Genomic DNA, 27,018 nt, shown 5'->3' on the forward strand with positions numbered 1-27,018 from the left:
GTAACCCGTTTTTTTTTTTTTTTTTTCGAGCACTTAGCGACGGCGTCCAACGGCCAATGGGCGTCTGCACGCAGCGCTAGCGGCGATTTTAATTGGTTCGAGCGTTCGAGACGGCGAGGAGAATGCAAAGGCGGCAAAGCGGCAATTCCGCCTAGAACGCGCGGAGCAAGGACTTTCTGCAATCGGAGTCTTCGAGCGAGTGTCGATTGACGTGACAAACCACAGCAGGTGCCCTTGGCAAGATTGGAGACGACCCGCAACTGATGAAACACGTGAGTAAAACATCACTACGTACTTTCAACGTCGCGTTGAATAGAAGACATTTTCGCGCGAACACCTAACTTGATTAGCGTGTCCGTCTATCTCTGCCTTTCGAGGAAGGAGACGTAGCGTCTTTCTCGTTGGATGCAAAGGCATTCGATATACCTTGTCAACCGAGCCGCACTGGCTGATTTTGACGGACTAATTTCTCGCAACGTAATCGCCTTAATGTCGTGGTTATCGTCGTATTAGGGCTTCGCCGACCGCAACGACTTCGCGACGCTGGTTGAACTGCGACGTGCGTCGCGTTCTTGCAGCGCAGATGGACAAAGCAGAGGCGTTACCTGAACGCTGGTGAATTAATTGTCTTGGCCGTAAACGTGACAAAAGCGGGTCATTGAATATGACATTGAATATGTAGCGCAGCGTGCTATACGGACACTGTGGGAAAGAAATAGGCCTTTTAGTCGGTTTAAAGACAGCGTTGTGACGATTGTTGTACTGCACCTGCGGCTGTTCATTTTGGCGGATGCATGTTTTTGAGCTCATGGAGGTGCGCTCGAGATGCGCGCCTCTCTTGCGAAGGTTGTTCGGAATTCATTGCTTAAACGTCCGATCAGTAGAGTGCTTGTCGTTACCTTTGTTCACGCGTGTGCGGCCGGAGCGTTTGATTTGCGTCGCGCGTCTTGAGCAGAGCAGGAACCACGAGAAGAGGTTAATGTGTGCCCGATTCTCCTAGCGTTTATCAACTTCAAGGCACATCAAAATGTTTGAATTTGATGGCGAGGCATGCTGTATGTTCCTACAGTGTATGAGCCACTGCGCTGCGGAGCTCGTGGAACGCTATAGCTGGGTTGCAAGGCCAGGTCTGAAAATGCGCATTTGCCGCTTGGTCATAGTGAGACGCGCCCCCCCCCCCCCCCCCCCCCCCCTTTTTTTTTTTTTTTTAAAGGCGCAATCCTGCATGCCCCGTCTGTGAAATCGGCGATATTTGTCGCCGAGCGACAAGTGAGCCCCGGAGGAGGAAGGCGCCTGGAGGCGCCGCACCGTCGACATCAATGTGTGTGTGTGTGTGTGTGTGTGTTTTATATAGTGATCGCGTTCCCGCCTTTTCCGTCTGTGCTTTGACGCTCGCTGTGCATGTTCGCGGTGTCTTTCTTTGCATGTGCAGCAGCAACATAGCATCCTTTATATTAGAATAGAGGAGGCTATGGTAGCAACATGCGTTTGCCCTGTGGCACACCAGGCGTAGCACAGTCAGCGTCCACGTTGACGCCCTTTCCGCTTGTTCTTCGACGCCGCTGTGCTCGCTGCGCATGTTCGCGGTGGCGCTTCTTTGCATGTGTAGCAATATGCCCTTTCCCCGTCGCACACTAGGCGTCGTACCCTAGATGTCAATGTAGCGTCCGCGACCGCGTTGGGGCCCCTTGCGTTTGTGCTTCGACGCCGCGGTGATCGATCTGCATGTTCGCGGTGGCGCTTTTCCCCGTGGCATACTATAATCTTCGTTTCATACATCAAGTGCAACGCTGTTGAGGCTAGAGACACTTTGTGCAGTGGCTGCGTTCGCACTTAGAAACAGTTCGGTGTCTATGGCGGATTTTTTTGAAAATATTCTTTATATCTGAATGAAAATAAGAATTTGCTCTTAGAAGCAATCACACCATGCGTTCATTCGGCTGCTAACACGTTGCTTTATATCAATTGTCTTTTCGTTGTTTTTATTTGTCTCCCGTCGCGGCAGCCTCATGTGCATGCTCGCGCGACCAAACGCCGCGAGCAAACGCCCAGCCAAGCATAGACGGAACGCGCGGAGTGATAAAATTTGGAGACCGCTCTACTTGCATAGCTTCCACAGCGTTGCACCTGATGTATGAAACGGAGTATGGGCTCCGTACCGTCCGCGACCGCGTTGGCGCCCTTTCCGTTTGCGCTTCGACGCCGCGGTGCTCGCTTTGCATGTTCGCGGTGTCACTTCTTTGCATGTGTAGCAACATGCGCGTTCCCCGTGGCACACTAGGCGTCGCACCGTCGAGATCAAAGTAGCGACAGCGTTCGCACCCTTTGTGCTTCGACGCCGCGGTGTCTGCTGTGCATGTTCGCGGCGTCTCTTTGAATATGTGGCAATATGCGCTCTGGCGTTACCGTATAGGCAGGCTCCCTTAAAGGGACACTAAAGCGAAACAATAACTCAGTTTAGACTAATGAAGCATTGGTTGAGGACACTGCAGGCAGTCACTTAAAAAAAAAAAATAGTTTGATTATTAGATGAGAAAATGAAGATCCAAGTATTTGAATTTCGCGCCGAAACCCCAGCGCCGGTACGTCAGCGTGACGTCAGGGATTCCAAAGTACGTTTTCGCATTTGGGCCGCGTTGGCTGAATAAAGGTTCCGGAAACTTGCCATGTTTAATATTCGGTTCCTTTAGAGCACAATGTAGTCAATCTGTACCGCTATATATAATTAGTAGGCCCTAGAAGATGCTATCAAAATCCAAGACGTCACAGCCACCAGGTGCGGGAACTTAAGTAGGCGTCGCCACCCGTATTTCGTTCTTGCGCTTTTTCTGGCTTACCAAACGTCTTATCGTTGTAAGAGTGGTGTTTTTGGCGTTGTAGAACGGTAATTTACTGATGCAGAAGAAATTATTTTTCACTTTAGTGTCCCTTTAAAGGAGCCTATACAGTAACTAATGTGCTAGGTAAAGCAATTAACGCCACCTAGAGGAAAGGTGGACGAAGAACCCCAGGTGGTCCAAATTTCTGGAGTCCTCCACTACGGCCTGCCTCATAATCAGATAGAGGTTTTGGCACATTTTAGTACTAAACATTATTGCCTGCAGAATATTCTCTGCATTACTACATCATGATTGATTGCTCAACCTTCCTAATCAAAGCGCATTGATGCAACAATCAACCAAAAAAGTTTCCCCACAGAACAAAATTGCAGAAAGGTCGTTTTAAAACATTCGCTATTAAAGCGAAGATTCCCGGCCTCCGCCATGTCGATATCAACAGCAAGCGTGCACGATCATGTGAACACTGCACATTGCCTGTATCCATGAGAAAACCAACTAATTGCCGCCCACTCATGCGTGCGTGGAAGTGCAGTTTAAAGCAAATTCCAAAAATCTAAGGTGTCCTTGGGTATCGCCTAAGAGGCACGAATGCGAAAGCCTTGTACAGCCTACTGTAACTTACCCTAATCAACCCTAATCCACCTTAACACTCCTTAATCCACTCTAATTGATCCTAATTCTCCTTTATCAACCCCAATTTGCCTTAAAGGGCCCCTGAAACGTTTCAAATTTTGTAAACACATAGGGTACAGCTAAAATTAATCATTCGCACCACAATTTGTGTGAAACGTCTCATATTAAGAGAGCTACGGACGATTACAAATTACCCTCCTCCATGGTCATGCATTGTCTCCTCAATTCATTCGCCGAGTGATCGATCGGGGCTAAGCTCCGCCTTCACTGGCTCTGCTTCATGATGCCACGTCGTGTTGTTGACTTCCGGTTCTCTAGGAGCGGCCGCGTGAAGCCTCTCCAAACATTCCGCCAGCTGCTTGGCAGTCGACCCCAAGCGAGAGCTATCGAAGCAGCGTGCAATGCGAGCATTCTGTCGCAGCGCCAAACATGTCTGGTATTCTGGTAACCACAGGCTAGCTGGGCGTTTCGACGGGACGGTGGAGGCATAAACTCAAGCTGATGACTGAATTTTAGGGTAGACTTATTTGAGCTGCCTGAGCGGTCTCCACGGTCCAGCCACCCATTGGTGCAGAGCTTAACCAGCCTAACAAAGAGCTAATATTGCTCTAACCAAGCGTAAAACATTTTAAACATTTACAAAAACGTGTTAACCATTACACTCCTGTGAAAAGTTTACACCAGCAGCAAAGAAGAATACATTTTGTTACTATTACTGCGTGTGGTTGAGCTCTGTGCCACCAGGTGGCTGCACCATGCAGACCATTCACATTTGCGCTTCTGCTCATCCCGTGAAACGACACGCAAGGGGACACGGCCAGGCCCTGTTCCTTTGTGCTTGTGTTTACCCTAATACTGGACTCGCGAAACGCTATTGCGTTAGTAATCTTCCGGTGTAAAGCGACCGCCGCAAACGCGGAAATCCTGGCACCGATTGGATAGCGGCAGTCCGCTCGTCTGCTGCCTTGCAAAGGTACACGATGTCTCAGCTTGACATATTGCCAATTCCTACGTTTGCAGTCCAACGCAACAAAGTCGAATCATAGTGCTCACGAAGAGACAGACCGACTCTGACCGTGGAGCTCTCGTCAAAATGGAGCATGTTGTAACACAAGCAGACGATGCTTGCTGTGTGCCGGAAGTGCTTAAGTATAGTGAGATATTGTTCTTGCGCATTCTCTTTGTTTCTTTTTGTAGAAACTAACTAACATTCCAACTATTACGAACTTCATTTGTTCACTATAAAGGAGGAAAGATTATTGATGACGCGCCCTGGGCAGCCAATCGGATAGCTCGCCCTCATGACGTCAATTGGGTGATTTATATCATATAGGTGGGGGCGGCTGAAAATTCCGCTGAGCAGTGTGCTGCGATGAGCAGCGATGCACATTTTTAAAACCTTATAATAAATTACACGCTTTACGCGAAGCACTTAGATGCGTCAATTAATGATCAGAAGGACCTACCCTAACCACTCAGTATGTTTGTAGAAAATCGTTAAAATCATTTCAGGGTCCCTTTAATCCACCTGAATTGACCTTAATCTTCCTTCATCCACCCTGATCAACCCTATTCCATACTAATCCACTTTAATCTTCCTTCGTCCACCTTAATTCAATTACTAATGAATCATTAACTTGGCTAATCATTAATCTCTTATACACGGCTGGAGATGCTTTGGGTTGCTTCTGGCCTTTCTGGATCGCGTGTTATTTTCTGTTCACAATGTGACCTTGAAACAGATCTAAAGGCTTTCGCCTTAAAACTTAAAAAAAAGCCATGCGGACTAGCTAGTATTCATCACCTGCAGTACCACGGGTATACTTGCCACTAATTTTATCAGGGCCTGCATTCATTGCACGACTGATGCACACATCGACGTAAGCTGAAAATAATAGCTCCTCTACAAGTCACTGTTTTAATTTTCAGTAAAACATGCAACAGACCCTACTAATCATGAAAAGCGTGATCGAGAGGCTGTATCTTCGCACATAAATGTTCACAGCGGAGAGCAAAATCTATAGTGCTGCATTTGCGACTGAATAACAACAGTTGGCGACATGCGAGGTGATGGAGTTCCAGCAGGATTTTAAGCATACTGAGGACTACCCCATTTTTATGCAACATACAAAGTGCTGCAGCAAAAACGCTGGTGAGCAGGCCGGAAGAATTTAAAAAATGTAGCATTAGGGGATGCTTTGATACAGCCAATAAGAAAGACTCCTCACCTCGCAAACAACACTGTTCTTTGTTGGAACAAAGTTCTTTCGGCCAATGTTATGCAGCCACTGCTTCCTGCGCAAGCAGTCACGCTTTCCTTGTGGTATCATAAAAACTGCATGCAGTTTTTGCACTTCGATTCTCAAATAGGCAGGGCGTGCGTCAAGTGAGCTCCTGAAGAACGCCTTGCAATGTGGTGAATGCGGTTTAAACCATGTATCTTGGACCTTAAGGAGGTGCCACGTAATGCCTAATACATTTCTCTAGTATTAACCACTAAATAACCACAGAATTTTTTAATATGATATATTTTTTCCGTAATATTTTTCGACAGTGACTACTAACTTTATCGTGTACTTGCTTAGTCGAGGCAGTGCATCCGCTTTCAGCTGCGCTGCATGGTATGTGCACCTCTCCACTCCACTCACTTCCACTCCACTCAGTTCCACTCCAAGGTTGTACTGCTGTCTTCTGGTAGTGTAAACAGGTTAGGAATATCAATTGGAGTCCGTAATGCACTTACACAAGATTGAGCCCTTTAAATTAAAATTTGTTCGATTCAACTTCCTAAAGCGACTTCCACGAGGGAGCGCCGCTGCCGCGGGCTCTCAATTCCATCTCCATCGGAATGCGGCTGCAGGGACCAGGAATGGAAACCGTGTGACCTGCCGTAGGATGAGGTCAACTCCAAAAAGGCCAACCCATCGTTCTTTTACAGCGAAGCTGTTAAGAGCTACTTTCCCCACTCCCCATATGTGAGCTGATCCCAAAGATAGTGCAATGCCGGGCTGACCTGCGATGGAGGTGAAGCAAGCGTCAAGCACTCCCCATATGCCCATCCCGAAAATAGTGACATGCTAGGCAGACCCACGGCGGAGATGCAGTTCGCCATTAAGGTGCCCACATACACAGCTTCGCTGGTCATCCTTCATCACAGAGTGGAAGAGCACTGAGACTTTTTTTGCCTCTAGTCTGGTGTATACCGCCCGAGTACCAAGGAGTGCAGCATGCTAATCGTAGGCTGGTGTGTGCATGTTACCAAGAAGTGCAGCTTACTGCGCCTATTCTGACACATAGTACTCCACTGATAAGTTGGCAGTTGCAGGTCATTGTTATATCCCTACTGCACCCCCCCCCCCCCCCCCCATTTATAGACATTATCCATATGCTTACAACTAACACTCTATGTTGACCCTAAGTGCTGTGCACAGTACTCGATATACCGAATGCAGTGCTCGTCCCGCTAGTAGACAAGTGCTTCACAAGTTTTCTTTTTGCTGACGAACAAGATAGACATCACAAAGGTGACTCAACTCAGACGGAAGTAGTGTGTTTCATTTGACAGCTGGCCTGTGTGAGCAACTACAATACTTTTGCATTTTTCTTTTTCCCACGCCTCTGTTGCGCTTTCTCCATGATGTACTTTCTTTTTCTTGACATTTTATCCTCCTCTTTTCTCCCTCCCACAGAGTTAGGTAGCGAACCTGATTTTAGCAAAACAATTGCTAATTAAATTACTGTGCTAACTATTTACTGAAATATTATTATTAGTATTATTAGGGTATGCTTTTCTTGTTGTGAAGGATCTCTCCATAGCCTGAAATGAAGGTGAACCAGTTCTTTATTTTCCTTGATATGGAATTGTGTGCGGGCTTTGTGGGAGTTAACATTCTTTGCCTGTTGTTACACTGTGCAATGCGTGTCCCCTGATTCAGAAAGTGAATGTACCAATACATTCTTTGCAGAGAGCATCGTCTTGCTGTTCCAGCCCAAACCCCTTATCTACAGCGCAGAGTTGAAGTGCGAGCACGGCTTTGAATTCATCGGCATCCTTGCATCTAGCACCTGACCACTCCTTCTCCTATTCGTGGAGAGTGGTTGACGCGAACCACAGCAACTGCAATGGACAGCAGCAGTGGCAGTGATCAGGGACCGGCTTATGGCCGAGCTCGGGGCCGCTCGCGAGGCCGCCTGCGCTCGGTGGCACCCACTCCGCCATCGAGCATGTTTGGACAGCAGTCTCCTATGCCACCCAGCCCGTCGCCTAGCATGTTTGGACAGCCGTCTCCCATGCCACCAAGCCCGTCACCCAGCACATTTGGACAGCAGGCTCCCATGCCAGTCAGACCGGCATTGAGCATGCTTGGACAGCCACAAACTTCTACCATGCCACCCAGCCTGCCATCGAGCATGTATGGACAGTTGCAGTCCTCCACACCATCCCAGATGGCCATGTACGGGGCCATGGTGTCTCAGCCTCCTCCATCGCAGATGGCTCGCCTAGAGCAGCTGCCTTCTCCAGCACCGTCTATCTTGTCGGAAATCAGCAGCTTGACGACCTCCATCGGCGAAATTTCCTTCCGTGATGCTGTCGCAGAAATGGAGCGGGAGGTAGGTTGTGGTATACAGCGCTAGTGGTGCTGGTGTACCATAATTTTGACTGCAGTTTCCTACAGGAGCCCTTTGGAAGGAGCTCTGGCGCTAGTGTCTATGGGAGCTGTAAGTATGGCTGTTCAGCCAGCATGGGAATGATGGGCAGTGCGTGAATTTGCCTAAACTGCATCCTTCTGGCTTCAGACGGCTTTGTGACTTCACACATTTATTATGTACAGCGGAATACTGAGTTAGTTTATCGATTCGCAATGATTACGCATGTACACTGAGACTAATTGCCTTGCTGTCCTTCGGAAGCTGAGTTCTTGAACGTTTAGAAAGCTAAAGCCTAATAAATGTCGCAGCACATTTGTGAATCTGCAAGAAGAATGATTTATAGACAAATCCACGGACTAACCACCATTCCCATGTTAGCAGAGTGATTGGAGTGCCAGAGCTTCCCCTAGTGATCATTGTACGAAACCCTTGCGACTTTCCACAATCAGTGCACTTCATTTCGTCCTTCCCTTCTTTCTTTTGGTACTTTCTTCAAGGGTGCATAGCAATGCTCTTGCACCACCCAGCGCCGTACCCAGTGTATCGCACTGAGAGAAACGAGTGGCACCACAATGCAAAGCATTGTCCAAAGATTAGGACTGTCATGACAGTCATGGTGTGCTCTAATTAGATTAAGTACAGAGCTGGTTATTTTAATTCTAGCTAGCAAAACTCGGCAATTTGTCTCTCAAGTAGCCTGCATCTTCAAGCGAGCTGAAAACTGCAATATCAGAGATGTCTAAAAAACCTGTTTCCATTAAAATACGTAACACAGTGCATGTGCACGTGTAGCTAGTGGCAGACAAGTCATACTTCTTATGGAAAGGTACAGTAAACTGGGCTAGTTTGCATACTTGTACATTCCAATAGAACAGCATGAAACTCTGAGGTGCAAAAACAGAACGAAGCACAGTGAGCAAAGTTCAGTTGAAACAACATAATCATGTATGTACATGTATGCACTGGTAAACGTGAAAACCATACTGCTGGCATTGAATTTTCAATGTGCTATGTCTTTTTTCCGACACAGATAGACAGTCTTATAGAAGAATGGACTGAATGTGATTTGGTTTGGCTGTGTTTGGTTGGCGCAGGATGTTGGCGGGTCTCCCCAGTGAAAATGATTGACTGTTCAAACTGCATCTTTATCTCATTTCTAGCCTGTTCAGCTCTTGGGGTTTGAGTAGTCAGATTGGGAGGGAACAATAATGTGACAAGACAGGGTTCAAAATTTTCATTTAGGCTCTGCTAGAAGCCCTTCAGCAGAGAAATTAAAACTGGCTGATGGCTGTGATAGCACTTTCACTCACTATTGGTTTGGTTTTGTCAGATGTTGCATCAAGTAATTAAGCTGCACTGTCAAATTGAGTTCTTGAATTGTATGTTGCATGAATGTTTTTTACACAAACATATGCACTTCCTTTACACATGCTTTAAAATATCCTTCAATGATTGTCTCTCCATATGTATGCATTTCTCTAGAGTTATAAAAATATGTTAGCTTTCTCCATTTAGGCACAGCAATCTAAAGAGGGCACATTTTGGTTATGATTTGTGAAAAATACGGTGCCCTGTCAGAAGTAAACATGAATGCAAGAAAGTTAACTAGAAGGCAAATTTACCCTTCTGCATTTGCCACTGTGTATGACACCAATGTGATTGACCACAGAGGCTTAGTTTTGGAGCTAGGGCGCACTTGGCACCAGGCTACATCGCAGTGACACACCTCACTTTCAAGTAACCAGGCATACGCAGTGTTCTTCATTTGTTCTAGCTCTCATTCTTTTCCAGCGTAACAGTACATAGGGACATTGAACGTGCTTACCACAGGATTTGAACTGGACCGCCAGGGAAAGGGGGGGGGGGGGGAGGTGCTGCCCTTGATTCGTTTCACCACTGTGCCCTGGAGACATGTGGGGAAGTATGTCTGCAGAATGTTGAGGTGTTTTAGGGATGGCTTTCTCCCTTGGCTCTGTTTGTAACAAAACCTGAGTGACCTGAAAGCAGAAAAAAAGCTTCAATGGGCCATGTATTTGATGGAAGTGGGAGTTAGTCTGACTGCTGACCTGGCATGACAGTGCAAGTGTGGGTTGAAAGATGGAAGCTTGCTCATAACAAGAACAAACAAAATAATGTTCCAGATATTAGCATGCTGCCATGCTCCAGTTTCCTTTAAACACTGAATATGTTTTCTGCGACTGAAATAGCACCTTGATTTGTTAAGATCGTGACAGCCTTCAATTGTTTATTCAAATTTTTGAACAATACGACTGTCAAGAGAGAAAGTAAAGCTATTATTATGTCACTAGTGTAATATTTGATTGGGTGAATCACTATCTGATGGTCTGCATAACACATTGTGGCACAATCCCAAGTTGACACCAGCACAATCGACTGCTTCTGAAAGTATGATAACACATATATGAATCAGAAGACTGATTCAACCTATGCCATTAAATTTTGTTGCCACCAACTGTGCTATCAGCATTGGCGCTTTCACTACCTAATGAAGGTTAGCAGCGTACTCAATAGGGCTGTTTCGTACGTACACATTATAAAGTAGATTTAATGGCAGGACACTTAACAGGAAAAAGTAGGATAGAGCACTAACAGCAAAGTGCTAAATTTTTTGCAAGTGGCATACAGTCTAACCTCTTAATTCATTATAGGGCTTTTTTTTTTTTTTTTCACCTACGCTCACGGCAGAAGTTATGACATTGTGTGCTGCACCTTGTCTTCTGCATTAGCAGACGAAAAGCACCTGACTTCACACTCGCTGGCTGTGCAATGTTCTTGCCATAAACTATGAGCCAACGCAAGAGTTCTGCTTCAGCAATGAATTGACGAACTGCCGTGAAATACATCACAAGTTCACGGCGCACAACTTCCCTTTGCTTATAATACAGCGCAGAGTCTGAAACAGCCAGCATCATCAGCAAGATAATTTCATCGTGGAAGATTAGCTCGCTTTCCTCTGTGACACTTGATCATGTCAGCACTTCACTGCTGACTCTGCAGTGATCCTTCGCTGTTGTCGCCGTGTATGCATACAAACGGCACCGACAGTCGCAGACAAGATGGTGCCAGGCATTTGCACTGCTAGCCTGTTTGCCTGCTGCCTATGCTCATCAAAACTGCTGCATAGTACATGCAGTTTTCATGCTACATTTCTCCTATAAAAAATGGCCTACGCCAAGAAAAAAAAATGGCCAATTTCCTGCACTAGCTGCACTCGCATAGCCAGTGTAGGTAAATAAAATAGCACTATTAGCAATTTCTTACTAGACGGAAAAATTCCTTTGTTATGTAATATATTCGTTATAAGCATACACGCCGATATCGCCAGGAAAAAAAAATTTGCTAACTTCACACTTAAATTGTTATATATAAAAGTGGAACATAAAGGCTCCCACATTAACTTTCTTTCGGCACTCTATCCCTGTGCTTATGTGTTTGTCCAGTGTCGCGTTTTTAAATCTGCTTTGTGCCAAATAAGGTCCTATCTTTTCGTTTCTGTGTTGTCTGTCTGCACCTGTCCTTCTTTCCACGTGGCACTGACATATATCAATGATATGTGTGTGAAAGTGTATGCTGCTACTTTCCATTTCATACAAGCAGGCAATGCTATGAAGACTAGAGAGGCATAAAGGCTGTAAAGTGCAGTCATAGATGGCTAGAAAGGCTAGACATCTATGACTGCACTACTGCTTGCATAGTTTCTGCAGCGTTGGCTGCCAAGTGTGAAACGGAATATAATAGCGCTGAATGACCATGCAACATACTTTTTGTCTCCCCAACCTTGTCTTTGCCACATCCGCAGCAATTTGAAAATGTCACGACCATGAGCGCAGCCACCCTCAATGCGGCTATCTCTGCTGGTCGTGGTGCCCGTCGGGGCCGCCGTGATGAGCTGGCTGTGCTGGCAACACGGCCCAAGCACATGACTGACAAGACGGGCCTCTCCGGCAACCCAATCAAGCTGGTGGCCAACTACTTTCGGCTGCTGTCGTTGCCCCAGTGGTGCGTTCACCAGTACCACGTAGACTTCCTACCGCTGGTCGAGTCAAGCCGCATCCGCCGGGCGCTCATCAATGACCATCGTGAGCAGTTTGGTCGGTGCTTTGTGTTCGACGGCATGTCAGACCTGAAGACCCCTACACGCTTGCCACATGAGATTACCGAGCTCTACTCTAAGGTAAGAAAAAAAATGCTGCAGATTTGGACTTGTGGTCAAGGGAGTACTCTAGCAAAACTCGAGAGTGTTCTCTGCCTGAGCTTATCGGATGCTTGTTGCAAAAAAAGAATGGCCCATGAAACAGTTGGTCTCATTCATTCTTATCCACTCCGCTTCAGAAGTATGCGAGGTGCTCATCGACATAGGTCCGGAGTCCTCTACTGCAGTCTCTCTCATGTAGTCCTTACGTTGCATTGCTGTGTGTTGTACAGCTGCAAAAATCAATATGAAAAAGTTGACTTGATGGTGCATGTATGTATGTCCCCTTTGAGGAGCATTTGCTGCTACATTATTGTTGGTCTGTCATGAGCATGCCTGCCAACTCTCCCAAATGCAATAACTACATTTCATTCACGAAAATGTTTTGAAGCTGTTGAAAAATACATTGTGGTGCAAAATAACAAAAGATGCAAGTGAAACAGAAATTGTGATGGTATTTTCACTGCCTTCTTGTAGCAGTTCAAAATGCCATACACCAGAGGGGTGCCTGCTTTGAGCAAGTTTATTCAGGCAAGTTCCTGAAGCAGGTGAGTTCAGCAGCAGCAGCAGCAGCAGCAGCAGCAGCAGCAGCAGAGTCACTGATGAAGTCATTAATCTGGAAACAATACGTTGCCAGTCTCTGCTATTGCAAGTCAGCTGCTGTTTGTATTTGCAGTGTCTAAAGGTAAATCATCATTAATAGTGCATGTAGCTAACAAAAGGTGTGCGGTCAGAGCAAACTTACATGTGTGCAACCTCCCCCCTTTCCTGCCTTGTCGTGTCCTAAAGTTCACAGGTTGGCAGGCATGGTCATAACCTTGATGGTTGGTGTTGAGACAGGAAGGTGTCAGTGTGGATTGGAGAACAGATGCAAATAGTTGATGTCCCAGTTGAGGTTAGGAGGAAGAAATGCATATTGATTGGTCACGCAATGCGTAGACCACGAGATAGACTACCAGATAGACCACTAGATAACCGATGGCCTAAAAGAGAAACAATAGATCTTGAGGGAAGAGGAACGCAGTTGAGGGTGGCAGAGATGAGGAGATTCGCAGTCGTAGTAACAGGGTTTTCTACTAAGCTTACTAGAAGGAAGTTTGGCACCACAATCATGCAGTTGAAGTAACAGTGGTAGGTGGTACATGGATTCATTTAACCTTTGTGTTTGTGTCGTTGCACGTTCATTTCACGAGACACATTAAAACTTTTTAATTTAGCTTCTGTGCCATAAGTGGTGTCCAGATCTGTGCCCCAGCAACGGCTCCCTTGGAGTAACAAAAACGGATATCGAAGACTATGGCTTTGCTGATTGCATGCGCTGGATGCGATTGCAAGAGCTGGAAACCCATATGCTTTGGATGCCATCCATTATGTTTTTCTAAATGCACAAAAGTCATTGCAACATGCTTGCATTTGCAACACAATGTATTTTTGAAAATGATTGCTATGATAAGTTGCAAAGCCATTTGAATCCAGGACGACAAAGTTTCAGCAAATCCATGCACTACCCTACACTTGCAAGTTGGCTGAACTGCCATACTTGCAGTACCCGTAGAAGCTAGTGCTAGATTTCTCAATCAAGTTTTGCTGGTAACTCTATGGTCATAGGATGCAGTGTGCTGATGCAAGGTACAGGTAAGTCGAGGCTACTGGAAGAAAAAAAACATTGTGGGGTTTTATGTGCTAGAACTGATTATGAGGCATGCTGTAGTTGAGATCAGATTAATTTTGACCTCCTGGAGCTTTTTAAAATGCGCCTGCATTTCACCCTCATCGAAAGCAGCCACCACGGCAGAGATCAAACCCCTGACCTTGAGCTCAGAAATGCAACGCCATCGCCACTGGGCCAACGTGGCAGGTGTCACTCGAAAAGGCCTTCATCCTGTGTGGAATACAAGTTAAGCTGCTGAATATGCTGCCACTTCTTTGTTTTCTTTTTCAACCTGGGTTCCCTCTTGCAGCGGCGCACGGATGGTGCCCCCATCACGATCCGAATCAAGTGGGTGCAGGAGCTGGCCCCGACCAACCCAGACCTGCTGCGCCTGTTCAACACGCAGATGCGCCGCAACCTCGAGCACCTCGACTTTGTGCAGATAAATCGGCACTTCTTCGACAAGCGTGCCGTATCAGCGATTCCCCAGCACGGCCTTGAGCTGTGGCAAGGCCTCATTACTGCCATAGGGCAGTACGAGACTGGTGTCATGATGGTCACGGACACAGTGCACAAGGTGCGTCTGAGGGTGCATACCAGATTAGGGGATTTGGCTCTCTGCACTGCAAAGAGACACTGAAGAGAAAAATAGTTTGACTACATTACTCTCTTAAAATGGAAAGAAAGTAATAATAATCCACCCCTGTTGCCCATTCATACCAATGACTCGCACAGGTTGCAAGTGGCAATTGCCTTGGTCAGAAAGCAACAGTTTTGGCTCGGTAACTTGCAGCTCGGTTTTTCAGTAGCGCGACCTCTGTTGCAGGCTGCCAAACCAATCAGCAGCACGCCAGCAGATGTGAACGGTACCAATTGCAAGAGATTTCTGCGTGGTGACAGACAGGCATGTCTCTCTTGCAGCTGTGAACATCTGTCACCACGAGTCGTTCCTTGTTCAGTCATGCAACCTCTGCAGCCAACAGGCAATGCAAATGTGTCCTAAGTGCGAGAGAAGGCTTGGTAAGCCAGAAAGAATGCAAAATTGTGACTGATGGTGACTCCAGCTTGAGGTTTTCTCCACCTCGAAATTTTCGCATCAGCTGGCCGTGATGTACATTTTGATGTCATCTGTTAGGCTTGATTAATTTTTTATTAAGGATGTGGAATAACTTGTATTTGAACAAAGCGTAAGGCTGAAATTGGCAAGTTTCCATATTATTTACTGTATAGCACAGCAGCCCAAATACAACGAAATGCATGGATGCATGTCCCACTAGTGTACTAGCATCGGGACTATGGACTATTTTCATTTTAAGAATATAAAATTTTTAAAATGGGAATTTGGCCTTCACTGCTGTTTAAGTAATCAGCCTCATTACCACGCAATTAATGAAAATGCAGCTTCAAGTGAATACAACATCAGCATAAATAGGTTCGATGTTTCTCTCCAATGTTTCCATTCCACCGGTTTTGTACACTGACGCGGCCCGCTACCCAGAGAGGCGGGCCATGTGTTTAGCTGTAACTGACAATACAGACGCGCTTAGGGTGTGTGCCACAGTCTAACAACGCACAGCTGCTCAGCAGAGGAAGAGGCAATAGCCCTGGCCATTGTCAACGCCTCGACCCTTTCCGCACAAGACACCCCCATCACTATAGTGACAGACTCGCAGGCTGCCTGCCGGGCCTTCGCGCAAGGACTCGTGACTGCACACACACATCGAATTCTCTCCTCTGTCCCCCCTCCCACGTTACACAGGGTGCGTATCGTCTGGACTCCTGGACATGCCTCTCTCCATGGTAATGAACGCGTTAATGCGGTAGCCCGAGGTCTGACTGGCCGGGCACCATCGGAAGAGCTGTCCAACCCAGACGACGCACCGCCGGAGCCCCTACAGTACACCGAGACGCTCGAGTACTACCGACAAAGCCACCATAACTATCCCCCTCCTCATCCTTTGCTTAATAGGGCAGATGCCGCTGTCTGGTGGCAGCTGCAGACCCTATTCCTTTCCTTGTCTCCACATGCTACATATCTTTCATCCCACCCTGTACCCTTCCTATTGTCCCCACTGTGGGGCCAAACCCACGGTGTATCACTCCGTATGGGAATGCCCCAACCCTTCAGGTGTTCCTTCTATACCCAACCCTACCCTTTCCTCTTGGGAGTCTGCGCTGCTCAGCACAAGCCAGCAGGAACAGCAACGGCTGATCCAGCGGGCTCGCGAAGTCGCGCATGGCAATGGAGCCCTGGACTGAGGGCCCCACTCATCGAGGAAATTTTCTACTTGCTTTGCGAAATAAATGTTTATTCTCTCTCTCTCTTCCTTCAACCATTTCCAGCACAGCATCTCGAATGCCCAGTAAACGGCAGACGAACAGGAGGTGCCTCAGGCTGGGGCCAGCACTTCAACAAGGTCACTTATCTTGGTAGAGCAACAACTGTTTGAGACATCAAAGAGTTTTTTTTTTTTTCTTCGATTAAGAGAACTCCTTGTCTAAATAATGGGTCCAGCCTGACGCAGCTTTTGATCGACCACTGTTGAGCACCATCTTCGTTTTCCTGTGAATCTTCTCTTGTCTCCACATTCCCATTGCAGTACCACCTTGTTTATTTATCGTACTAATAAACGACACATCTTTGGCCTCTGTTTTATCCACTCGCTCTATTCCCTGCCATTGTGAAGTTTCCTGCAAAAATTACTACTCTGGAACTCTGGCTCTGTAATCATTTAGCTCCTAGGTAGCAGTATATAGACATCAAATCTGCATGCCTGTGGCTTCCAACTTTCTTGTGACTACTTTTCTTATCCCAGTGACACTCTCGCACTTGTTTTGGGAGTGTCCTGTTATATCAGCTAAAATAACTTTCGGGGATGCTATCACTTTCGCGAGATTTCGCACTACTTGGCACTGAACGCGTTGTCATAATAGGTCGCCAGAATTTCTGGCGCTGTGCAAAGCTCACTATCACATAACTGCACTGTGCCAGGAACAACATGACAACATGATAGCAGTATCTAAAGTGATCGCTTGAAAATACCACGCCTATGGGCGTAATGTCTGTGACCAGTGACTTGCAAGTGGTGATGACAACGTGCTGCTTTCATTATGACAGCTCATTAAAAAGAAAAAAATTCCCACCTGTGAACCCAGGCCGTGACAGCTCTCTAATGCAGGAAGGCATGAAAACTTGCATTCATAACACAATATTTTGTTGAAAATGAACATTTTCCAAAATTGCGAAGCCATTCAAAGCCATAAGGGTGAAGTCTAGGCAAATCCATGTGCTAATCATCATTCCCATTATCAATTAACTGTCATGCTTGTAATTTCTCCCATGGACACTAGCAATTACCTAGTTCCCTTTAGTAGTTTTTGTTGGAAGCTATAGTTGTTTGCGGGCATATATGAGCATTTCAAAAAACACAATGGGGCACGCCCATTGAGAATTTTCTGTAGCAGGCAAACGCGTAATTAGCCTTTAGTGCTGTATATGAAAGGAAATCTGCAGGCGTCTTCCGAGGTTTAAGACGTGGATACTGAAGTCCTGACCTGCACCTAAAATATGCACTACATTTTTTGTTGCAGGTGCTTCGGCGTGACAGTGTGCTGGACCTGCTGTCGCAGGTTTCATCATCTGGTCCCCACTACCGAGATGAAGCCATGAAGCGTGTGGCCGGCTGCATCGTGATGACACCGTACAACAACAAGACATACCGTGTCGACGACATTGACTGGGATAAATCGCCTGCAAGCGTCTTTGAGACCAAGGAGGGGCCCAAGACGTACATGCAGTACTATGCGGTGCGGGGACAGCGTTGACAGAGTCTGTAATGCCAGGCCAAATTTGTTGCAGAGCTTTCTAAAAAAAAGTTACTAGAGCAAACTCTGGCCTAACAAATCCTTCTTGCCTTGGGAATGGTGTATTATGTGGATTTGTCTCATCTTCATGCTTCAAACGTTCCTGCGGCATTATTCAATGCACTTCATCTTTCTAAATTTGCAAGCTCTCGTAGTTTTCTTAAAGCAAAGCAATTAGTCTCGAAACACTTGCGTGCTCATTAAGAATGGCTGCATTTGTAACGCAGTATGTTGTCAACAGTGATCAGTTTGCAACACCACAATATCATTTGAAGCCAGAAGGACAAAGTTTAGTCAAATCTATGTACTGCCCATGATTGCTGGCTGACCTAACTTACTTGCAGCTGCAGCAAAGACTAGAGCCAAAATTCTCTTTGCTAATTTTTGTAAGAAACTCTATGGCACTGGCATTAACACCTTTTGTTTTTGCATGGCTACTTCAAATGTTGTGGTCACGTGTGCTATGTACTTGTGCGTTATGTTCCTATGGTTACTCGGGTGCACAAAGTCTGCTGAAAGACTGTTTCATGCAGCAGTGTCACTAGTGAACCCATGTGACAATTTTGACCACATGACATGGTGATCAGCCTATGTGAACTGTGAAGCAAGAGCAGCATCTTGTTTCCTGTGCAGGACCAGTACGAAAAGTGCATCCGTGACGCGCGGCAGCCACTGCTGGTGTGTCGACCCAAGGAAAAGGATCTGCGCGCCGGCCGCACCGAAAACATTTACCTGGTGCCTGAGCTGTGCGTCCTGACTGGGCTGACTGACGAGGTGCGTATCTTCCTCGGAATTACAGGGCTGTGCTTGCCTTGGCACTGGCTGTGCTTGCATATTGTTAATATTGTACCACCTTAATATTCGATCCTATTCAAACGCATTGAATATTCACACAAGCCTAGTCACAAGCCACCCAGAAAAAGTTGTGAAATACCCATGACCAAGTGAGCTCATTATTCATTAGACACAAAAGTGGCAATTGCTCTTGACGAGCTGAGGTCGTAAGAATCCCTTCAGGGTTGTTAAGCTATTCGATATTCATTTCAGCACTAATTTCAATATCTGTAGTTTTCAAAGTACAGTCGAACCCGGATATTTTTGAGTTATTGGTTTATATCAAACACACAGATTATCCCCTTGAAAATCCTGTGTAAATGTATGGGAAAGTTGCATCGTATATCAAACTAATTTCGCAGGTCATTCTATATATTGAATCCCTCGCCACACACTGGAAGGTGCGCTTTCCCCGAAGGCGCAGGCATCTCCCACGCCCACCTGCAGTCATTCAGCACGCGACGCTGCGTGACGTGTGCGAGCCGTGTGCGCGGAGAAGACCGGCTTGGTGACAGCCATCTAGAGCAGCGCTGCGCCCTGGAAGGTGCGCTTCCCCAAAGCCCTTCGCATCTCCCCTGGTCGTTAGGCGCGTGATGTTTGCAAGCCACGTGCGTGAAAGAATGAAGAAACCGGCTTGGCGATGGTTGCTCTAGAGCAGCGCCGTGCTCTGGATGGTGCACTTTTCCCAGAGACCCTCTCATCTCCCGCGGTCTTTTGGCGCACGGCGCCCCATGACGTTTGCAAGCCATGTGTGTGAAGGAACGTGAAAACCAGTTTGGTGACGGCCGACGATTTGTCACCATTTGCCACTAAACCACCATTTGTCGCGACCACGAGCGGCCGTCTCAAGCAGATTTCTGTATATCGACTATTTCACGATTCCCTTCGAGCTCGATATATCCGGGTTCCATTGTATTTGCAACAAATGAATGTACGTGTTTTTCCACATAACACCCTAAACTAAATTTTAATAACCAGGAAATGTTTTTTCAATCCACACGCTACCCACTGGAATCGCAGCATACAACAATGCTCAAATCTTTGTAAATGCGATCTCTATTCATGGATGCACAACTCGTTCTTGTAACTTTGGCAAGCGGCTCTGCTCTCCACCTCTTCTGCGACTGATATCAATGTTGAGCTTCTGCTGTGCGGTAAAGCATTGTCAAGTGCAACTAATCGTAATCCAGTTTCTGGTTTGCCAGTGCCCCGTGCACTATTCACTAACTACTAACACAGTCATAATGCAAGATGGCAACCTTGAAAAGGGGAGGAGAATGGGCAACCATGAAAAACTTGAGGGTGGAAAGAGTGTGGGGCTCCATGAAAGGTAACAGACAGAAAACTTTAGCCTATAGCATGGCACTGCCTTGAAGCCACACTGAAATTTGCACATAGCCTTCTTGTTCAACGTTCTTCCCCACAATTCCTTCAACACCAGCATCCTCCGGTACACTCCCCCGAAGTGCGTGTTCAAGCTAGCATGGCTGCTTGTTAACATGCCAATTTGTTTCGGTGATTAGTCACTTTTGTAGCAAATGACCTTGTTGTGCTGGCTGCTACAGTCCATACAGCAGAAGGTGGTCAAAGCACCATTGAGCCTTTTGTGGTAATCATGTGACTTATGCATGTGACTGCAACTCAGTATTTTCTATGCATGCCCCTTTGTTTTTTCCTTGTTTTTCCTTCTTTTTCCTTTGTCGCTTTACCTCTCCTCCGGTGTAGGGTAGGAAATCAATTGGTCAGTTAACATTCCTGCCTGTCCAATTTCGTTTCTCTTGATTTTATCCAACCTGATTCAGATGCGTGCCAACGTGTCTGTGATGCGAGACCTGGCCCAGCACACGCGCATAGATCCGCCAAAGCGTGTGCGCAACCTACTTGAATTCATCCAACGCATCAATGGCAACGAGGCTATCCGCCACGAGATGGAGCTGTGGGGGCTGACGTTTGACAATGCCCTGGTGAGCATTGATGGGCGCACCCTGCCCCCTGAGAAGGTGATGCAGAGTGGCCAAGTGTACCGCTACAGCCCCGCCACAGCAGACTTCTCACGCGAGATGCGTGACAAGCGGCTGCATGTGGCCGTTGCCATCGACTCATGGCTGGTGGTGTGCCCCAAACGCGAGGAGGCCAACGTGACCGAGTTTGTGCGCAACCTGATGAGCGTGTGCCCACCCATGGGCGTCCGCATGGGCCAGCCCCAGATGTTGCAGCTGGACGACGACAGAGCGGGCAACTACGTACGTGCCCTGCACGAGCTTGGTGGAGGGGGAAACCTGCAGCTGGCTCTCATTGTTGTGCCCAACAACCGCAAGGACCGTTACGACATGATCAAGAAGCAGGCCTGCGTTGATCTTGGCCTCCACACCCAGGTACACGTAGTTTCTCACTTTTCTGTTCACCATTGTAGACTGTGGAACTGCAAATGTTGCACTTGCATGGATCCAGGGGGAATTGTTGCTTTCCATGTTTCTACTAAGTGTGTTTAGCATCTGCAGAGAAGCTCCCAGCTCCGACCACATTTTTGCTTCCCATCTTCGTCATCTTTCAGTCCTTTCTCCTTCTGGACAATGCTAACAGATGTTCATATGTCAGCCAGGCGCTTGACAGTTATAGTGCAATCAGCAGGCTTTCCTCTACTCTGCTAATGGTAGCAGGCTGTTAGCAGTTTTGAGCTCTGTGTACTGCTTTATTCCATTCTATACTACTCCCAAGGGTGAGAGCAGCCATTTTTCCGATGTGCTACACATGATATTGGTATTACGGAGCATCTAACATGATATGAAGTAGTAGTTCTGTATTATCCTCCCACTGAAAAATCCCGCTGAAGCAAGCTGGGAAAACTTGGATGTGGTTTTTTTATTTGTACCACAATTGTCAGCCCATCAACACTTTGTTCTGCGATACTTTCATCACAGGTTCATCCACAAACAACAGAACGACTTGTGTCTCCCATTGCCACACAATCCTTTGCAGGTAATCCTTGCTCGCACCATTGGCAACCGCAAGAACGTGCGATCGGTGGCCACGAAAGTGGCCATACAGCTCAACTGCAAGCTTGGCGGGGAGGCCTGGTGCTTAGAGATCCCCCTGTCCAACACGATGGTCATAGGCTACGACACGTACCACGATGCCGGCTCGCGCAACCGGTCAGCGGGTGCTTTTGTGGCCAGCATGAACCGCACATTCACACGCTGGTACTCGCGCGTGTCATTCCACGCATCGCACCAGGAGCTTGGCAGCACGTTGGCCTTGCACCTGCAGGATGCTCTGCGCAAGTATGCCCAGGTGAATGACGGTGCCTCTCCTGAGCGGATCATTTTCTTCCGTGACGGGGTCTCCGATGGCCAGATACCACAGGTGAGCCTTGCAGCAGACTCGAGCGCCTAATGGTTGGATAGCAGTCTTTGCAAAGTGCCCATGAAAATTCATTAACTGCTGTCATCTGTTATCTTTTGAGTCATGGTGGAAAGTACATGTACTTTTACAGGCCACCTACTGCCGTGCTGGTTGCACCAGCTTGTTGCAGCACTCTGCAGCGGGTGTGTGCACTATATGCTGTTTGTAGACAACTTGTTAAATGAATGTGTAGCCATATTAAAATGACATAGTATTTAAGTAAAAGTCTTATGACTGTTGCATTTGTGAGACGTGGTACAGAAATCATTGCAATAGTGGCATTCTGAGAATTAGTCTTTCTCATTGTTCTTCTTTTGCAAAGATTCATTTTTAAGAAACACTTACAATGCCCCGTAACAGCAACCCCTTTTTATTTTTGGTATGCTTCACCGCACAATATAACTGTATTGCGACGAAGCTGACCAGTCAAGTTCCAATTTTATGGTGAAGTTCAATTTTGAGATCAAGATAATGGAAGTTTGGGCCCATAAGAATGTGTGAACGCCTGCCAGGACGTTCAGTCTGGATGGAAAAAAACATCGAATCGGAGTCGGATCAACGAATGTCTACTGTACGCCCCAAAGAAGGGGGGGGGGGGGGGGTCTTTAAGGAAAATAAACTGAAGTGAGGCATAATCTTCCCTTGTCCTTTCACATTCACTGCATTCAGTGATTCAGTCTAGGTTTTATTATTGAATAGTCTGCATATTGAGTGCTTTCTAGCCTACCTTTTTTAGGAGCATATTTGTACTGAAGTTAGGCAAGGTTGCAATAACTTGAAGTGCTAGTTTGTTCATAGCATCTAATTAAAGAGACACTAGCAAAACAATAAATCCGTTTAGACTGATAAAGCATTGTTTGCGAACTCTGCAGGCAGTCATTTCAAAATAAATAATAGTTTGAATGTTAGATGAGAAAAATGGTCAAAGTATCCGCATTTGAATTTCGTGCCGAAACATGGAAGCCGTTGCGTCAGTGTGACGTCAAGGTTTCCAAGGTAAAGTATTTTATTTAGGCCACGTTGGTTCAACTTGCCATGTTTAATATTTGGTTCCATTAGAACACAACGCAGTCAATCTGTACAGCTAAATAAGTAGGCCCTAGAAGACTATCAAAATCCACGACGTCACAGCGACCTGGTGCGGGAACTTCAAGGAGGCGTCTCCACCTGTATTTCGCTTTTGCGCTTTTTCTTGCTTTCTAAGCATCTTATCGTAGTAAGATTGGTGTTCTTGGTATTGTAGAAGGGTAATTTAATAATGCAGAAGAAATCATTTCTCTCTTTTAGTGTCCCTTTAAGTTCTGTCCCACATGCCCACATGAGTACACAGACTAATTTCTTTTGTTTTGCTAGAAATACTAAACCAAATGGAAAAGAAAAAGAATGGAGAGTAACTGACCTTTTTTAGACCACAGAGTTTTCCAAGAAAATGACAATTGTCTATGGCTAGTGTCTAGGGGAGCTGCAAGCATGGCAGTTAAAGCCAGCATGGGAACAGTAATAGTGCCTACATGGATTTTCCTGGACTTTGTTCTTCTGGCTTCAAACTGCTTTATGACTTCCCAGATTGATTGTCTTCAACAAAATATTGCTTTGTTAAACATATGCAACAATTCACCACGATTCTGCATGTGCATAGACTCTTATTGCCTTCTGCATTTAGCATTGCTTCGAAATTGGGGCCAATAAAGGCAGATAAAGCATAGTGAATAGAACCACAAGTATGTCTGAAGCCACAAGCATGAAAATCGGAGTAAATCCATGTACTAACCGTCGTTCTTATGACAGCTAAGCTATCACAGTACCAAAGATCCTTCTAGTAGGTAACTTATTTAGGAAGCTCTGTGCTTTAGACAGCGTAATTAAGTGTACCTGTTCATGCATGAAATGTTGCACTGAGAACTCTGTATGAGCACAATGCTACCACGGTGCTTGTAGTTTGGGCAGTAATCTTGAGCGATTACTTTTGCAATATTCTTAGCTTTACACTGGATACATTGAAATATATGGTTGACAGCCTTCAAAGCATCCAGTGCCAAGTTGTGCAGAATATTGTGAAAGTGACTGTACCCCATAAAGTGATGGCCTCACAATGCCGGGGATGCTGTTGGCCATACACTTTGGCATGTCTGGTCCTGAGTAGCAAGAAATCACGTGAAAGGGATCGCCATAGCTGAAAGTTATCACTCGAGTTAACCAACCCTGCTCTTTCATGGAGTGCCACTTGGCAATAAACGGGCTCCGAAACACCCTTTGAACATAGTGAGAAAACTCTGCTGATCTGTCGCTGAGGCTGCTGTGAATATGCGAGTCAAAGCTGTTAAACTCAGCAAAAAATAGCTGGCTCTCACTTCTGCAATGTAGTCACGTAGATCGAGTCATCGAAAGCAGCTGGCCTGCTAACACTACTAGCCAATTTCGTGATCGCGAGAGCATTCTCAGCAATACATAATTGCTAATTTTGAGTTGAATAAATGCAAAATATGTCTGCGATCTCAAAAAAAAAAAAAGGAAAATCATGTAGTTTTCGCACTGCGTGTAGCTGCGTCTGCTGCGCTTGGTGCCCAAAATGGCAGCGGCATGATATGTAGCTTAGTCCACTGCGGCTACCACGGGGTGCCGCGAGCGAACCCCTTTCGCCACCCCGGTACTAAACTTTAGGCTGAGGCTTTGCCCTCATGGCACCTCCGTTGCGTAACTTCAGCGCACTAGCGGAGACTAAGGAAAGCCAGGTATTGGTGTGATAACTGCACTTTCGGTTGAAGGTTTTGAAAAAATTTTGCGGTACGAGATCTGTGAGCCATTCTATGATTAGGGCGCAGAAAAGTGTTTCAGGGCCCCTTTAAATGTTCTCCCTCGTGCATGCACATGACAGTTGACGGATTCTTGGTGCTCTCATGTGCAACGCAGGTGCGCGAGTGGGAGATCGACCAAATTGTGAGCTCTCTGGATGTACTCTTCCCGGGTGTCGAGCACAAGCTGGCCTTCGTCGTCGTCACGAAGCGCATCTCGACGCGCTTCTTCGCGCACACGACTTCCGGCGGGTTCAACAACCCGCCTCCAGGCACCGTCGTGGACACGGAGGTCACGCGGCCCGAGCGCTACGACTTCTTTCTGGTCTCCCAGAGCGTCCGCCAGGGCACCGTCGCACCCACGCACTACAACGTAATCTACGACACGACGGGCCTCAAGCCCGACCATATGCAGCGCCTCTCATACAAGCTGACGCACCTCTACTTTAACTGGCCCGGCACCATCCGCGTGCCTGCTCCTTGCCAGTATGCCCACAAGCTGGCATTCCTCGCCGGCCAGTCGCTGCACGGCGAGCACAGCCCCAGGCTTGCCTCGACCCTCTTCTATTTGTGATTGATTTTCTTGTTTTGCGATCGCACTTTTTCCTGTCGAATTTCAATGAAATGCGTTTCTCTATTCACACATCTCTTCTGTCCTTCTCTCTTTTTTTCTCCTCCTCTGCCTCGGCACACTAACATACACTGAATTCACCCATGCTGCCTTTGTCTCCATTAACCTACCCTTCTAAGTGCGAAATTGGTTCAATACTGAAGTGCACACACCATTTCTATTTTGAATACTCTGTACAACTTTCTTTCCTGGCTGCGTTCCCGTATCTGCTTGCAAATTTGTGGGTGCTGAACTTAAAAGGTGGAGTCTGTCTGACGGTCCAGCTTTGCATGCTGAAATATCCTCCATGCTAGCTTTCCACTCACCTGCCTGTTTATGATGCTATATTGAAGGGCACTTCATTTCGGTTGTGTTGCTGTTGTAGACTTTTTTTTTTTTTTCAGCCTCTGTTTAGTAATTGATCAAAAATTCTTGGGAAGAAATTCAGTGGGGAGAGCAAAAATTGAGAAGAGATGCAGTTTTCTTTTTCTTTTCTTTCATGCACTATTTTGACATTCTGAAATTGCATTCTCAATTGAATCAACTCGGACAATTTCTTTTAAAATAATTTCTTGCACATTTTTTGCAATTTCGGTCAGCTGGTAATTTGCCTGTGCAAATTGAATCATGTTGAAACCTGTTCTAAAATCCAAAATAACTTCATTTTCAACATTTCTTTCATCTTTTTATTCTTGCTTTGATGTGTGTTTTCCTCTTTGTCTTATTTTGCATGCAGTCATCAAGAGGTCTTTGTCCTTGCTGGAACCACTGAACATTGCTTTTCTTCTTTACTGCCAATGTTAAAATCCTGTGAATCATAGGTTTTAATTGCATTACCATGTCATAACACTGAACGAACCAAGTCAGTTAACCATTTTTCTTGACATTAGAGTTTGCCCCATTTCACCAATGAAGTTATCATGGTACATTCATTGTTATATGGCTAGTCACGAGCTTATTTTTAAAATTTCATGTCGAATCAATTACTTTCTCAATGGCGAAGTACTTTTATCACTTGTTAGAACTGTTGGGCAATGAAAATGTTCTTGAGTGAGGATTTGCAATCAATGAATTGTCAAACTCCATCATTTTGCATGCTGTTGCCGAGACATCTCTTGTAATGGAAGGCCCTTTTCTGAGTGCATTGTCATGTTAGTTTTCCTTCTCACTTCTGTTAATTAATTTCAGAGTGAACTTACTTGTCTCAGCCTTCTGCCGCCCACCCCCTCCTTTTTTTTCCCCTGCAATATGTGATTGAGACAATCATTCCAAGGAAAAAAAAAAAAACTGCTGCTTTCTACTCTACCTATCATTGATGTAGTTTAACAAGGTCAATAAAGACTGTTCTCGTTTCATCACTGCCCTACAGTATCAGTTTGAGCTGTACAGCCATTCAATTTGCAACCAATAATGTTGCAAATAGGATGGCCGCATGGACTTGTCTGTCCTGGGTACAGGGATGATCACAGATCTTAATGTAGATGGTCGTGACATGCCTGCCAAGTATTTATGCAAAGCAATGAGTTTAT

General features: G+C 46.2%; 1 protein-coding gene and 1 long non-coding RNA gene across 6 annotated transcripts in view; one reads left to right on the forward strand and one right to left on the reverse strand.

Moving 5' to 3' along the window:
- On the forward strand, positions 1–26,847 carry LOC126517846 (piwi-like protein 1). 2 transcript variants are annotated; one of them, XM_050167648.3, is made up of 9 exons: positions 1–272; positions 7,439–8,084; positions 11,944–12,318; positions 14,298–14,564; positions 17,579–17,794; positions 18,485–18,625; positions 20,488–21,060; positions 21,665–22,048; positions 24,998–26,847. In XM_050167648.3, the coding sequence occupies exons 2-9, from the start codon at positions 7,596–7,598 to the stop codon at positions 25,451–25,453; spliced, it is 2,901 nt and encodes a 966-aa protein (XP_050023605.1). In that variant the 5' UTR covers positions 1–272; positions 7,439–7,595; the 3' UTR covers positions 25,454–26,847. The 2 variants fall into 2 exon arrangements, with proteins under 2 accessions (XP_050023605.1, XP_054920142.1); XM_055064167.2 differs by having other exon boundaries at positions 7,482–8,084.
- Positions 1–27,018, reverse strand: part of LOC129381376 (uncharacterized) — a 128,382-nt gene that overhangs the window by 12,006 nt on the left and 89,358 nt on the right. For all 4 annotated transcript variants that reach the window (XR_011891261.1, XR_008609567.2, XR_008609568.1 and 1 more), the window contains 2 exons: positions 9,949–10,120; positions 6,039–6,164 (listed from right to left, as the gene is read on the reverse strand). This is a non-coding gene — a long non-coding RNA (uncharacterized lncRNA). The remainder of the gene's footprint in view (positions 1–6,038; positions 6,165–9,948; positions 10,121–27,018) is intronic.

Source organism: Dermacentor andersoni, chromosome 11, assembly GCF_023375885.2.
Source record: "Dermacentor andersoni chromosome 11, qqDerAnde1_hic_scaffold, whole genome shotgun sequence".
In the NCBI taxonomy this organism is placed as follows: Eukaryota; Metazoa; Arthropoda; class Arachnida; order Ixodida; family Ixodidae; genus Dermacentor; species Dermacentor andersoni.

What these genes read in the sequence shown, in the direction of transcription:
- LOC126517846 (XM_050167648.3), top strand. Translation starts at nt 7,596, where the DNA reads ATGGACAGCAGCAGTGGCAGTGATCAGGGACCGGCTTATGGCCGAGCT. An exon ending in ATCTTGGCCTCCACACCCAG is followed by an intron (nt 21,061 to 21,664) that starts GTACACGTAGTT and finishes AATCCTTTGCAG; the next exon opens with GTAATCCTTGCTCGCACCAT. An exon ending in CCGATGGCCAGATACCACAG is followed by an intron (nt 22,049 to 24,997) that starts GTGAGCCTTGCA and finishes TGTGCAACGCAG; the next exon opens with GTGCGCGAGTGGGAGATCGA.